This window comes from Helianthus annuus, chromosome 13 (genome assembly GCF_002127325.2).
Source record: "Helianthus annuus cultivar XRQ/B chromosome 13, HanXRQr2.0-SUNRISE, whole genome shotgun sequence".
In the NCBI taxonomy this organism is placed as follows: domain Eukaryota; kingdom Viridiplantae; phylum Streptophyta; class Magnoliopsida; order Asterales; family Asteraceae; genus Helianthus; species Helianthus annuus.
In genome coordinates, this window is record NC_035445.2 from 81,359,542 (window position 1) to 81,375,738 (window position 16,197).

The window sequence follows — 16,197 nt, forward strand, 5'->3', positions numbered from 1 at the left end:
CTAGAAAGGGTCCTATAACACTGAACATTTATGACTTAACTACAACGTGTCCTATTAAGTTATGTTATAATAGGACCCCAGATGATCAAGTGTCCTAATACAGTACCATATAATGGGACACTAACAATTAAATGTCTTATAAAGTAATTTATTAGGATCTACATTTTAAGAGTCCTATTAAATTATATGATAATAGGACCCCAAAAAATTATCCATCCTATTAAATAGTTTTTAAGGACACCGGTTTAGTAGAGTATATTATAAAAGGACCTTAAAAGTTCATTAGTCCTATTAAATAGTTTTTTAGGACCCTCTATTATAAGTGTCCCACAGAAAAGGTCCTAAAAAGCCATTTTTGTTGTAGTGAAGTTTTCGTTGGCTATTCAAAAAAAATTTTAGCTTTGTCTAAGAGATTTAAATATAAAAAGTATTATATTTAGTAAATATATAATTACATAGCAAATATTGTAACCAAACATGAGAAAGCGTGCTTTGACAACCAGCACATGTTTATCTCATTTGCTTTTGTCTTTTGATACTTTTGGTTTCCTAACGTCAGAGACTGTGGAACTACTTAGTCGAGGTCAAAGGATCATGCATAGTAATGTTATGAGGCCGAGATCTATGGACGTGGTTTTTAAAAAACTTAGTTTTGTTATTCAAAACGGGATAGCGACGCATTTTGTTGCCCGTTTACCATCTATCTTGATGTAAATTCATAACATGTCCTTGTTGATATTTAACACATATAAAATTACTAATATATAAAAATATATAATATCAGCATATAAGCATATTATATGTCTTTATTAGTATATATCACATAATTAAACATATAAGAGATTACACGAATATAAACTTGAATGAAGTTTGGGATGTCATGAATTCATAATATAAAATTTACTTAACGTTTAACTTTCTTGGGTATTGCTTTCAGTGGTTCCAGTTTCCTTACAACAACCCCCATTTTATCATTCATGTTCAAAGTCTTCGGCTTCACATGGCTTTCAACCTCCCAATCAAACTCATGTAGCAACGATCCTAAGACAAGGTGTAACACGCGCTGCGCCAGCGGCACACCTACACACATCCTTCTACCCGCACCAAAGGGTATGAGTTCAAAGTGTTGACCTTTATAGTCAATTGTTGAGCCCAAGAATCTCTCTGGCTCAAAGGAGTTAGGGTTCTCCCAACACTCGGGATCTCTGCCGATGGCCCATGCATTGACAAACAATTGGGTATCTTTAGGGATATGATATCCCATGAAATTGGTATCGTGGCGTGCCTTTCGTGGGACCAAGAAAGGAATCGGAGCGTGCAACCGTAGCGTTTCCTTTATGATGGCTTGTAAGTAAGGAAGTTTATCGATTGAACTCTCGTCGAGCTTCTTGTTCGGACCAATGACCGAGGCAAGCTCGTCTTTGGCCCGAACCATTTTCTCAGGGCATCGTAATAACTCAGTCAGAGCCCACTCAATGGTGCTACTCGTTGTTTCTGAACCGGCTAGAAATATCTCCTGTATAATATTAATAAAAAGTCAGTAGCGCTGTTCAATATCGTTCCTTTTATTATTATGATGGATGGATCTACATGTGTAATAGTTATAACATATGAATATACATAAATTTACGCATACAAGCATAAATCAATTCAAGTATAATCATGAAAATAATAGTTTCTTAGAGGTGCCGGGGCACTCCGTTATTCTATAACGGAAACAAACATCAACGCGTGATGGGCCGCCGCCGCTACCACTTCAACGCGTTAATCTTCCACGCGTTAATCATTTTCGTGATGGTGACAACGCGTTATGGTTTATTTTTGTGAGGGTATTTGTTGGTTGGGGGGAAATTGTTGGGTGTGGTGGTGAGTGATGACCACCCCCACTAAAAATGGTTGTGAGTGATGGAAAAATGGTCAATGACATGGCGAAACTTGATTGGTGCTTGTGAGTGATAAATATTCTATCACTAGTGAACCACCCCTAGTCCCCTTATATTATGTACAAAACCCTACACAAAATCAACAACATATGTACTAGTCAATCTAAAATAACTTCCAACTATTCAAAGACGAAAGAAAACTCACCAAAATAAAGATGGTGATGTCTCTCTCGGACATCTTTTCGGGTTCATCTTTTCCGGTGCCTTCATAGTCCAATAACACGTCTAGAAAGTCCTTCCTCCTCTCGCCGCTACATTGTTCCGCCTCCTTCAACCGCTTCTCCACCCGCTCTTTCACCCACCCGGTTGCTATCTCCATCGCTTTTCCAACATCTCGGTCCATTTTCGATCTCAACCCTTGCAAATCAAACCACTTTAGCCACGGGTATAAATCCGATATATTCGGATGACCACCCCACTCCATCAACCCTATCATTGACGTAAAAAACTCGGACCCAAGTTTCGAATCCGGATTCGCCAAGTCTCGGGAGAGCATAAGGTTCCCTAGCAAGTTAAACGACGCGAGAAAAACAAACTTCGCTACGTGCACCCCCTTCCCGGTTTTAGCCGATTTGGCTTCTGTTTCAATCCAATCTAACATATTATCGACACACTGTCTCCTCACATCACTCGACTGGTTGATCCTTTTAGCAACGAGCATCTCGACTGTACAGATCTTCCTCAGCACTCTCCAGTACATTCCGTACGGAGCTAACGCTAAGGAAGATTTGTCATAGTCATGAGACTTACTAGTCTCGGTTATTGTGCGTTCCACAAACGTCAAATCATGGTTCTTGAATAACTCAGTGGCGGCCTTGGCACTCAAGATCGCCACTGTGTTTACAGATCCAAGTTTTAGCCTAACAACAGGACCGTATTCGGTGGCTAGCCCGGCCACGGTTCTATGTGGCATGGAACCAAGATTAAAAAGGTTACCGAACACCGGCCACCCGGGTGGTGCTGGTGGTTGCCTTTTTCCGGCAATAGCTGCCTTTTTCCGACGGATGAGAATAATAGAGAAAAGGGTGATGAAAGATACTAGACCAACTGTCCAATTAAACTCCATTGCCGCTCTATTTTGGATCATATGTTAAATGTATGTTGAGGTATATATAGATACTATAAGTATAAACACCCTGGCCATCTGCGGGCCAGTATCAAGTTTACTAAGAATGGAAAGACAAATATTATACATTTACCAGGCATGTCAATATATTTTTCAGTTAATTTACTCGGCATGTTAATATACTTTTTCAAGTAAATATTTCATTTCAACTAATAAATGTTTGTTTTAATGTTTGTTTCAATGCCATGTCACCCATCTCTAATTTACAATCCAAAACCACTATCCTAAGAGTGTCGTCATGACCCAAACCACTATCCACTTATTTATTTTAATTTACCTTTGTCTAAAGAAAAGGAAATGATTACTTGAAAAATGGAAAGGAGGGCCATGGTTGCCATGTTTCTAATCCATGCAAACCATGATGGATTAAGGAATGGGGTGGTATAGCTTTTCATTCATGTTCCTACGTGACGAATCATGTCTCAACCATGACCCCCACACCCTTTAGCTTAATAGAAGATAGTGGTTCCATCCCTATGGTGTGTAAATTTAACCGTAAAAAAAAAAAAAAAAGTAAAGTATGTTTAACAAATTTTGTTTCTAAGTAAAATGAAAAGACATTAAACCGTCAAGAATATAGATGGAAACATATCCATAAAGAAACAACAATAACCATATCTTAGCATCACATAACAAAATCTTACAAAAAGATATATACTCAAAATTTATCAAAAATTAAAACTTCTGAAATTTGAGAAAATAGCTTTCAACTTTTTCAATGGCACCTTTACCCAAAAAAACTTTTTCAATGACACATGCAGTTACGTATACCTCAAAAGTCGAAAGACGAAAGTCTTTGGTTTGATATTAAAAATTAAAATGCGTGTGGTCCTGTGGACGTAGCAAAATGCAATTATGTATGCCTCAAATGTCGAAAGTCTGGTTTTACATTCGAAAAAAAAAAATGTGTGTATTAAGCTGACGGACAAAGAGTGGATTTTTGGATTTGGAAAATTGTGGACAAAAGTGTATTTGTCGGTACATGATACATTTTTTTTAACAGAAAATGAATCAAATTTCATTCAAACAAAACAACGAAACATACATACCTTCTAGCCACGAGCTAGATGGTTACAGAATGATACAATTCATCAACTACCATCTATTAAAATTTACTCCTTGTCTGCACCATTCATCGTACATAAATCGGTGACCACTGCACATGTCGTCCTCATCCGTCCAGTAATGAAAATACATCATTTATATAAAGTAATCCACGAGTCTATAACCTAGTGTGTGTATATATATAAATACACATATAAAGGTGGGATCAAATAGAAATTACTATATATAACATTTTAGGTAGCTTTTGGCTACAGTACAAAAACACATCTTTATTTGTGATTTAATTACTAAAATGTCGTCTTTTTAATTTTTACCTCTTTTATTCCTTTTGCAACACATGGAATCGAATGGTGAAGGTTTTTTTTTTTTTTTTTTTTTTTTTTTTTTTTTGTTGTTGATTGTTGTTGTTGTTGTCATGTGTTAATTATTTTTAAGGATTTTTTGTCTTTTTTTTGTTATTGTCATGTAGTGTTTTGCAACACATGGAATCGAATGGTGAAGGTTATTTTTATTTTTTTATTTTTTTTTGGTTGTTGTCATGTGTTAATTATTTTTAAGGTTATTTTGTCTTTTTTTGTTATTGTCATGTAGTATTTATTTTTTTTTATTGTGGTTTACATTTTTAATCTCTCTCATATTGCTATGTTTCATGTTTGACTCGGCCCTACAAGTTTTGTCTTTGAGTTACTGTTTTTTCGATATAAATTTGAGTTCGTTTACGTTTTACGCCAATCTAAGGTATGAGTTAGCTTTGGTCTTTGCCTACGTTTGATGGCACGTGGCAGTATAAATTTGAGTTTTTGCTTTATGATTTTCCTGATTTTTTTCTTACTACTTAGAACGATTTTACGGCCTACGCTTCGCAATGCGAGGCTTAAACACTAGTTAAATTTAAAAGATGTTTGGGTTAAGACGAATACGAAGAATTAGGTAGTTCTTGGCTACAATACAAAAACACACCTTCATCTGTGATTTAATTACTAAAATGTCATCCTTTCAATTTTTACCCATTTTAGTCCTTTTGCAACACATGGAATCGAATGGTGAAGGTTTTTTTTTATTTTTAATTGTCATGTGTTAATTAATTTTAAGGTTTTTTTTGTCTTTTTTTTTTTTGTTATTGTCATGTAGTATTTATGTTTTCTTTTATTGTGGTTTACACTTTTAATCTCTCATATTTCTATGTTTTATGTTTGGCCCGGCCCTACAAGTTTTTGTTGGTGCAGTTGTCTGTCGACTACATCTTCGTTCGAGTCTTAGGGCAGGGCTGATTGTATAGTGAACGATAAACGTGAAATCTTGTTTTGTATAGGATCGCTTATAGGGTAGAAAGGTTGGATCGCTTATCTGTCACTAAGGTGGATCGCCTATGTGACATGATGAGTGAATCGCTTATATGGACATGTCCATATAAGCGATCCAGCATGCCTATATATAGAAGATCTTATGAGCGATCCAGGAAGGTGGTTTTTCAAGGTGTAACGGCGTAGCTCTGTCCGTTTGTCTCCAAAAGCTTGTAATTTGACAGTTAATCAATACAGGAGACGTTAAGTAGTGAAATCAAGCTTTACGAAGACTATTTCAATGAATTCCGCCTCTGAATTAGTCTAAGCACTCTTCTGAACGACTCGTCAGGTCGACAAACGGTCCTACAAGTGGTATCAGATCTCAGGAGGAAGAGTTCTTGCCGTTTAGCTCGATTTTCGCTCGAAATTCTCACTTCTACACTTTCTTTTCTTAGTTCGAGAAGTTTTAACGGTCGGAATTGTCTCAAAATCTCAGGGATTGTGCACGATAGCATAGAGTTAAATCCTTGAAAGTTTGGTGTCAAAATTCGAAGAAATTGTATGTCAAAATGATGTCCGAAAGCTTATCGCTTTTATGAACATGTCTTGAACCGCTCGAAATTTCATTTGTGAACCGCTTATTCGGTCTAATTACCTTGGACCGCTCCAAAGTTACTTTGTGAATCGCTCGAACAGCATCTTTGGAACCGCTCGAACGGACAGTTCTTGAATCGCTCATCCGGATAAGTTGTGAATCGCTTATCTGGACATTATTTGGACCGCTTCAAGGACAGTTGTTAGTTAGCTTTTGTGGTTATTTGTCTGGACTGCTCATCTGATCAATAGTTGATTCGCTTATTAATCAACTAGCACGTGTTGGATTTGCGAAAAAAATGACAATGAGTTTTGATGTGCAAGAAAACAATGATCTTGAGAGAATGAATAGTTGGTATCGAGGATATCTTAGTAGTTCTTATCAGAAAATATCAAAAGAAATTTGGTATGAACGTTTCAAAGGCTTTTTGAGTAAGAAAGATGAAAAATTGGATGATTTGGAGAAACGTTTTGATCGTTTGATGGACTATTTGAAGGAAAATCAAATAGTGATATCAGAAGCTGAGATGGTATCAAAGTTCGCTAATGGTTTATCAGTTGAATGGGATGAGTTTTTGAAAGATTTGAAAGAAAATTCTAATTTTTCAAAATTAACTCTGAATGAATTCATCGGCGAACTTAAAAATCACGATTATGAAAATCATCAAAAGAAGAGAGAAATATTGGATAAGATAAAAATAAATTTGGAAGATTTGAGTTTAAAAGTGATCAAAGAAATAAACAAAAGAATCAATGTTTGTTTGGGAACAAAAAGAAATTCGATGTATGATATGAAAAGAGGCTGTTATATTGATGATAATAGAAATCCTCTTGATCTTGTTACAATCTTTGGTGCAGGTACATATAAGATAGAGAAAGAACAAGTGCCGAAGGTTGAAGAATCTGTGAAGAATGAAACTTCATGTTCTGAAACAGTATGCTTCGAATGCGACAACTTCAAGACTGAAAATGACAAACTCTTGAAAGATGCGAAAAGTTTGACATTGAAGGTCAAGAAGTTGGAAGACGAGAAGCAAACTGATATTAAACAGATTCTTATGTTACAAGAAGATTGTGAGAAAATAAAAATTGAAAATGACAAACTGTTAAGTAATCTGAACAGTTTGACATTGGAAAACAAGAAGTTCAAAGAAAATGTAAAGGTTTTTGAAAGCAAACAGAAATCATCAGAAGATGAAGATTTCTGGATTAAGCTGGAAAACAAAAATCTGAAAGCTAATGAGACAAAATTTCAGGAACAGATAAAAGTTTTGGAAAATGAAAAATCTGTTCTTGAAAATTTGAAACATGAAAATGAAAAAACAATCAAATCTCATTTTGGGAGAATATCTCAGCTTGAAAGTGAAGCTGGGAATTCGAGGAACAGAATTGATGAACTTGAAAAGAAGTTGATTGGTTTTGTGACTTCATCTGACAAGTTGAATATTCCTTGTCCAAGACCAATCAATTCTGTTCCAATGAGTGACAATGTCACAAACTTTGACAAAGTCAAAGTTAAAGATTGTGGTGAAAAATCTGATGATAAAAAGGAAAAATTTCAGAAAACTATTCTGCAATCAACTGAAAAGGGTGAATGCTCGAAGCAAAAACCTTTGAAGAAGAAAGCAGAACAGAAACAAAAAATTAACAATGAGAAAATTGTTCGAAAAGATATTAAAAGTTCATCAGATCATTCATCCAATCAAAAGAAAAAATTAAAAAAAGTAAAAAATGAAAACTCAAAAATTGTTGGTAATAAGTGGTGCAGGTCGGACCACAGTGCTTCAAAGCCAAATCCAGCAAGTTTGAGAAAAGAATATCACCAAGCCAAACAATGCTTTGATCTGAGCGTTTGGACTCAAAATGGTGATTGGTACGATAACAGAATGTGTTACAGCTGCGGATATCACGGACACATTGCTGTTAACTGCCAGTATTGGAGTTATGAGACCAGGAGGTGCTTTAATTGCAACATCAAAGGTCACATTGCCAGAGATTGCTCAAGGAGATCGAATGAAAGATTGAGGGCTAATTCTCAGAAATCGGCAAAGATTCCAGTCAAAGTCAAGCCCCAGGAACAGAAGGTTCTGAAACTTAAAGTTCAAGAACAGTCAATTCAGGAAAAGAAAGTGAAACTTTCACAGGGGCAGAAAGACAGACTGAGGAAAAAGAGGAAGAAGGCAAGAGAGTATCTCGAAAGGATATTGTCCTCGGGTTCACGAGACACACAGAATAAAAGTTCTGATGAATCTACTCCCTCATCTCCAAAGACAAGCAAAAAGAATTCATCAGATACAAATCTGGGGACAAAAGAGGAGAAGAAGAAGAAAAAGGTAACATTCTGTGGCAATGAATCTGTTTCTTCGGAAACAAAGGAGCCACATGTCGGCGATGAATCTAATTCATTAAAGTCAGACAAGCCACATTTAGGCAATGATTCTGGTTCGTCAAAGCCAGAAGAGCCATTAGGTGAGGAAAAATTGTCGAAAACACCCAAGGCTGGTCGGGCTTGGGTGGATCTTTTTAAATGAAAAAACCCTGACTTGCCGGAGATCCCAAGATGGTATTGTGGATCATGAATCGGCATATTTCTAAATCTGTTTGTGAAGTTGCAGGACTTACCGGAACTCCCAGGTTTGTAAGCGAGGAGTAGGAATCGGCACCTTGAAAATTCAACCAAAAGATGGTAATTGGTTGAAAAACAAGTTTGAAGAGCTTGAATTGCTAAACCTACAAGTGGTTGTATGGTAGTGATTGATGTAGATTTTACAAGTGGTTAAATCAAGGTCATTAAATTGGACTTGATTTAATTATCATTCAAGAATTTGGTAAACAAAGTAATGATTTGAATCCCATTTTACAAAAAGTAAAAACAACTAAACTTATTTTCCGGAAAAACCATTCTGATTAAAACAAACTTAAGTGTTTTGAAATCATTATGGGAAAATAGTTTGTTGTGAGGGGGAGTTCTGATTGTTTATGCCAAGTGGATGGAGAATTGATGTGATTCTCATCATGTTGTCATTTTTGTATAGTTTGTTTCAAATTTTCCCAGAAAATCAAAATTGAAACATATTTTGATTTTAGGGGGAGTAAAATTTAAAAAAAAAATTAGAAAATTTGAAAATGTCAAAAACATTGAAAAATTGTAAAAATGAGTTTTGTTGCGAAACAAGAGGAAATGATAGTAAATCAGTTGGACTATCACAGCACGCTAAAGAAATGTAATGCCAAATGTGATAAACGGTCTCACTGATGATGTGACGATAGGTTTTTGTACATTTAGTAGATTTATTCGGGATATAAACCTAAAATTTCAAACTTATGAAATTCGTGGGGAACACTACTTGGATATATAGGTAACCCCTGAAATCTCGTTTGAAAGGTCTCGTATTCTGATATACTAGGTGTTTATACTCTATGATGTCTGGGGTATTATTCCGGGACTTCTGCTGAACGGTAGTTCTGACCTAGTCCTTGGCTAATACTTTCCGCAAAATGCTTGAAATATAGCATAAAGCCCTCAGTTGATTAGACAATAAAATTGATAATCTTCTGTTGTAGCTAAAAAGATCCTCTAAAGGGGACACACTGCTAAGTCGAAGCTGATATCTCTCTGCTGAACGGAAGTTCTGACCTGAGATCCCTCAGTTCTCGCATCTTTTCCCTAATTTATGTACACACATCATTGTAGTGTTCATACCTGTAAGACTGAATACTGGGATTCTGGATACGGGAGTATATTCAAGAGGTGGGACACATGAATTGAACTAAGTTCATAAAATACCTAAATAGTATCCTGAATAGATTGAAAATTGTATGAAAATTTAAGAGGAAAAATATATCGTCAATCTACGTGAATCGTTTAGAACTTAAAACGATTAGAAGCTTAATGGTGCCAGTGATGTGTTTCAAAAACTGATATGATCCTCTTGCACAAACTCACAAAAATATGTTTGTTTTGCATTTAAATTCCTGTCTTTGCATTTACATTTTATATTTTGAAAATCCAAAAAGATTTTTGACAACTGATGTTGAAAAGCTGATATTCAAAATCTCAAAGGCTAAACTTGATGAACAGACAGGTTGATTAAGTCATTTGAAATGTTTAAAATGATTCATTAGGTTAAATCAGAAATTGGAATGTTTCAAATTTGTAATCAGTGTTTTAATTGTAAAAAAGTATCAAATGATTAGTTGATTCATTAAGTTGAATCATAATTATTCTGGTTTGTGATAGAGTGTTTGAGTTTTGCAGGTTTCTGATCCTGTTGCTACAGATAGCCAGGAGACATATCAGAACCAGAGAAGAGCTTAAACAGAGAAAGCCAGGAGTTGATTTCAATGGTGATAACGATTTCCAGACAGAGATCCCAGCATGATGATAGGGGGAGTCTGACGAAAGTTAAAACCAGAGAAAGATCCAGGCATATATTTCCAGGGAGAAGTTCCTGTAGAAGATTTGATTCCAGGCAGAGTTCCTGATGAAGACCGAACAAGATTGGAGAGCTGGGAATGATTGAAGCCTCTCACTAAAGATTCCGTCAACATTCAAGGGGGAGTCTGTTGGTGCAGTTGTCTGTCGACTACATCTTCGTTCGAGTCTTAGGGCAGGGCTGATTGTATAGTGAACGATAAACGTGAAATCTTGTTTTGTATAGGATCGCTTATAGGGTAGAAAGGTTGGATCGCTTATCTGTCACTAAGGTGGATCGCCTATGTGACATGATGAGTGAATCGCTTATATGGACATGTCCATATAAGCGATCCAGCATGCCTATATATAGAAGATCTTATGAGCGATCCAGGAAGGTGGTTTTTCAAGGTGTAACGGCGTAGCTCTGTCCGTTTGTCTCCAAAAGCTTGTAATTTGACAGTTAATCAATACAGGAGACGTTAAGTAGTGAAATCAAGCTTTACGAAGACTATTTCAATGAATTCCGCCTCTGAATTAGTCTAAGCACTCTTCTGAACGACTCGTCAGGTCGACAAACGGTCCTACAGTTTTGTCTTTGAGTTACTGTTTTTTCGCCATAAATTCGAGTTTGTCTACGTTTTACGCCAACCTAAGGCATGGGTTAGCTTTGGTCTTTGCCTATGTTTGATGTCACATGACGGTATAAATTTGAGTTTTTGTTTTATGATTTTCCTGATTTTTTTCTTACTACTTAGAACGATTTTACGGTCTACGCTTCGCAATGTGAGGCTTAAACACTAGTTAAATAATTATGTAGGTGACATGACACTACCCAAACCTAGATTTAAAATAGTGATTTAGTCCACTAAAATATCATTAAAAAAAATATCATCGTTTCCTTTCTTGAAAATGCAGCACATCAATAGAACCTTCATGAAGATTCCATGCGACTTTTATACATACTTTATGGCCTATTCTACACACTTGGCCACTTATTGGGACCTTTCGATTAAATATTTTTGCAACCTTGAATCTTCTATCCAAAATCTCTTTCAAACACCGGGTCAAGATGTAGATGGGGTTGAATTATTTGGAACTTTGAAATATATGATCGTCTTAATTGACAGCAGGTTAGATTTTTTTTTTTTTTTTTGTATAATTATTACAGTGAGGGGCACTCCTTTCAAGTATTATCAACTACCATAAAATTCAATTAATAAGATATGTCCACACCCGCAACTACCGTAATTAGTAGTCTCATTTTTTTCAACTACCCTAAACCATTGTTAGTTTTTAATTACAAATAAATTTTTAACGGTTACATTCTCATCTTTCTATTCGGTGAGTGATACCTGATTCATCACCCAGCAACCCATACCTAGACATCAGTGATGATGTACTCGCATGGTGACTAGTACCAAAACAAAGGAAACCGAGGGTACCCCGTTCATCCTTGGTCAATCAATTTAAGGATATGTTACAATTTAAGGGATTTGGTTTGTTTTGCAAAGGGTTTGGGGATAGATTAGACATGGGAAATAATACAAAGTTAAATGAAAAAACCTCTAAAAATTTTAGAAAAAACATTGTTAAATAAAGTTTAGTGTAAACTTGATAATTTTCTTGTTTATACAATTATTTGGTTATAGTATCGTTTTTATTACACGGGTTGAACAATAAAAACTGTTTGCTTGTATAGCTGAATAAGACAAATAGCTTTCCACAAATTTGCAATCTTTTGCTTGTAGTAATAAATAACTAACTCGTTTTTAAATTGCTTAATTGTCATTTTTTGGGAAGCTTTTTAATAATTTTACATTGTGTAATTAACTATAAAATATATTTAGATAACACATAAATTTGTTCGTCTTTATTTTCTTAGACAATTAGCTCATCTTACCTCATATATAATTTCAAAAACTGTTGCGCCATATTGATCAACGTATAAGTTTTTAAATTAGAAGACTAAACTATTGGTCGCACAATTATTTAAATATTAAAAAAAATAAACTCATTCTTGGTTCACATTTGATCACCCTCCATAGTAACTCAAAGTTTGTTTCAAACATATCATGTTGTTTATCATTAAACATAAAAAATTATGGATTCTCCTTTTTTAATAATTTAATTTAAAAATATCATTATCATTATAAATATAATATAAAAATCATTTTTCGTAAGGTTTAATTCAAAAATATCATTATTATTATTTAGTATAAATTGAAGATATATATATAATTAAGTAAGGCCGAATTTTGTGGAAAGGTTTAGCATATCTAATCTAAAAAAAATATTAGTAAACTAAAAGATATATTTGAAGTAAGGACAATTTAAAATAAGAAATATTGTCATTCTATGATATTCAAAATAGAGTATTTAGTTGGTATAATTTTACGGTAGGATGATAAACTAAACCAATTCTGATGACTTGGTTTTCTAAACAACATTCTTTATTTTTTAAATAACGTTTGTTTTAAATTATCATTTGCTCTGTTTCACTGTAACGCACGACAACAACAAAACTAGTGTGTTATAACTATTACACATGTAGATCCGTCATAATTCACTAATTTAAATATGTTATGATAAATAGAGAGGAGAGAAAGTATGCAAGCCAACTTTTTTTCTTCCTCTTTTATTTAAAAAAAAAACTTAGCTGGTTTTTTTTTTCTTTTGAGTAAATTAATTTTTAAGTCCCTATGTTTTAATGGTTTAACCATTTGAATTTAAAATCAGAAAGTTTAACACCTTAAGTCTCTAACCGCTTATTTTATAACGTTTAGACTCAAATGATTAAAATCACTAAAACACAAGACCCAAAAAATAATTTACTTTTTTCTTCTTTATGCATACTAATTAACTAGAGGTAAATCAATTTAGGTTTTTATACTTGTATTTTTTTTTTTTTGTTTAGTTACAAATAATAAATTAGGAATGATATTGATTATTATCAAAACTTCCACATTATTTGTGGTTCTATACTTAACACCCCAGCTGACTTTTTATTAATATTATATAGGAGATATTTCTAGCGGGTTCCGAAACCATAAGTAGTACCATTGAGTGGGCTCTGACTAAGTTACTACGAAATCCTTAGAAAATGGTTCGGGCCAAAGACGAGCTTGCCTCGGTCATTAGCCCGAACAAGAAGCTCGACAAGAGCTCAATCGATAAACTTCCTTACCTATAAAGCTTGCCTCGGTCATTAGCCCGAACAAGAAGCTCGACAAGAGCTCAATCGATAAACTTCCTTACCTATAAGCTATTATTAAGGAAACACTACGGTTGCACGCTCCGATTCCTTTTTTGGTCCCACGAAAGGCACACCATGATACCAATTTCATGGGATATCATATCCCTAAATATACCCAATTGTTTGTCAATGCATGGGCCATAGGTAGAGACCCCGAGAGTGTTGCGAGAACCCCAACTCATTTGAGCCTGAGAGATTCTTGGGCTCAACAATTGACTACAAAGGTTAACACTTTAAGCTCATACCCTTTGGTGCGGGTAGAAGGATGTGTGTAGGGGTGTCGCTGGCACAACGCGTGTTACACCTTGTGTTAGGATCGTTGCTACACGAGTTTGATTGGGAGGTTGAAAGCCATGTGAATCCGAAAGCTTTGGACATGAGAGATAAAATGGGGATTGTTGTAAGGAAGCTAGAACCACCAAAAGCAATACCTAAGAAAGTCAAATGTTAAGTAATTTTTTTTTATTATTAGTTCATGACATCTCAAACTTCATTCAAGTTTATATTCTTGTAATCTCTTGTCTCTTTAATTATGTGATGCATATATATATATATATATATATATATATAGGATTAGGATCATGAGTGAACAACTTAAGAGTGAAGTAAGTGAACTAATTTTGGCCCTTGATCATTTTTTTAGATTAAAAGGGTAAGATTGACATTAGCCAATTACTTTTAATTAAAATCCCTTAATTTTCTCATCTCTTAACTCTTTCTCTCTCATTTTTTTATTATTTCTCTATTATTTTAATTATAAGAGATTGAAGAGCTATTTTTTTTAAATAAACTGTTATGTTCCTTTTAAAATTAAATATTAAACCTAATTAAATTATGATTTTTAACATATGTGTGTACAGGTCAGTATATACAAGACTTATACACTTGTGTATTATTACATCTTGTTTTCACGGGTTAGTACAAACCAGATTTATACACTTGTGTATTATTCAAGTACATATGTGTATACGGGTCGGTATATACCAGATGTATACACCTGTGTATTATTCAAGTACGTAGTGTATACATGTCGATATATATCAGACTTATACACTTGTGTATTACTACATATTGTTTCCACTATACATCTTTTCATCAAACATTGATCTAATACATATATGTATAGAGAATGTAATTAAATATTTTTAATTGTGTTCTAGCTGGAACAATATTTGATAATCTTTGTATCTTTTTAAATTATGAAATATTAAGTTAGGTAATATGTGAGAGAAAAAAATATAGAGAATGTAATTAAGTATTCTTTTAATTGGAAAGAGAAATCAGGAGAGAGAAAAATTAATTAATTAAATGAAGATAGAAATATACAATTATACCCTTGTGTTTATTAAAATAATTATAAGTTACAAAAGATAATTACAATCTTGCCATTAAAGAAAAAATCTAGATCTACAAAATCAATGGTTATGATAAGTTCATTTTGTTCACAAATAAATCATTGTTCACTCATGAACCCTACCCTATATATATATATATGGAACGGCATACGGTTAGAATGTCGCTAACTGGGTTAGTAGTTAGTACCACAAAGTTAGTATTAAAATGCCCCCTTGTCTGGATTAAACCCAGGACCTCCAAGAGAAGCATAGCTTCCCACCCTCCCCTTATGGTGTTGGGTTTGGTTACAAATGGCCAAACCCCTACAATGCTAGGAACGAATATGATGATAACATGTGATAGGGACACTAAATTACACCGGGGGTGGGGTGGGGGGACGGTCATCTTTTTACCATTTTGTTATTTTTTTAAACATTCCTTATGTCAGCGCCCCTTACCTTTTTTTAGCTCCAATAATTCTGTAACAGTAGTTACTCCCTCTCCAAGTTCACGTGATCTATGACGTTTGGTTTGGGTGATGATTTACAAAGTAATATCGTTCATTATCTTACGAATAATTTCAGTATTCTTTTTTCTCTGGTTGTTCTTAGTCACCTAAAGTATTTTTTACATGTTGGCGTTTTTGGTTTCCCAAAGGTCTTTAGGTTTTTTCTATAAACACTATAATCATAGTTATGGTGTTATGGAATTTTAATTAATATAAAATAAGTGTTTTGTCTGTTTTAAAATTTTCATGGCATTGTTAATTAAAAATTGTTTGGCGTTTTTAATCATTGTTTGTTAATTACGATTTTAATACGGTCAGGATTCGGACTTTAGGTGTTTCTTTTGTTGCATCTTTATATATAAGATTATGATTTATAATAATTGCAATCAATCCATGGTGTGCATTACCTTTTCTGTTTTTCGTGTTTTATTTGTTGTGTTGTTCTATATGTGATTAGGCTTTATAATAAGTGCAATCCATGCATTGTGTGTATTACTTTAAGGAATGTTTGGCGTTTTATTTTCAAGTTTATTATACATATGTTTTTTCATTGTTATTTATACTTTTTCAATGCCATGACGTTTTTCTGTTTTTTCTTGTTAAGGTGAACCCGTCGCATCTAATGAACCAGTCACATAATCACCAGTTTGTTGATCAAGCTAATAAGCAT

General features: G+C 34.2%; 1 protein-coding gene across 1 annotated transcript; it reads right to left on the reverse strand.

The window, feature by feature from the left end:
- Positions 1-771: 771 nt before the first annotated feature.
- On the reverse strand, positions 772-3,188 carry LOC110898326 (cytochrome P450 76A1-like). The gene is made up of 2 exons (XM_022145093.2): positions 2,089-3,188; positions 772-1,516 (listed from the first exon to the last, which is right to left on the reverse strand). Exons 1-2 carry the CDS (start codon positions 3,028-3,030, stop codon positions 905-907), a joined length of 1,554 nt encoding a protein of 517 aa, XP_022000785.1. The 5' UTR covers positions 3,031-3,188; the 3' UTR covers positions 772-904.
- Positions 3,189-16,197: the final 13,009 nt, after the last annotated feature.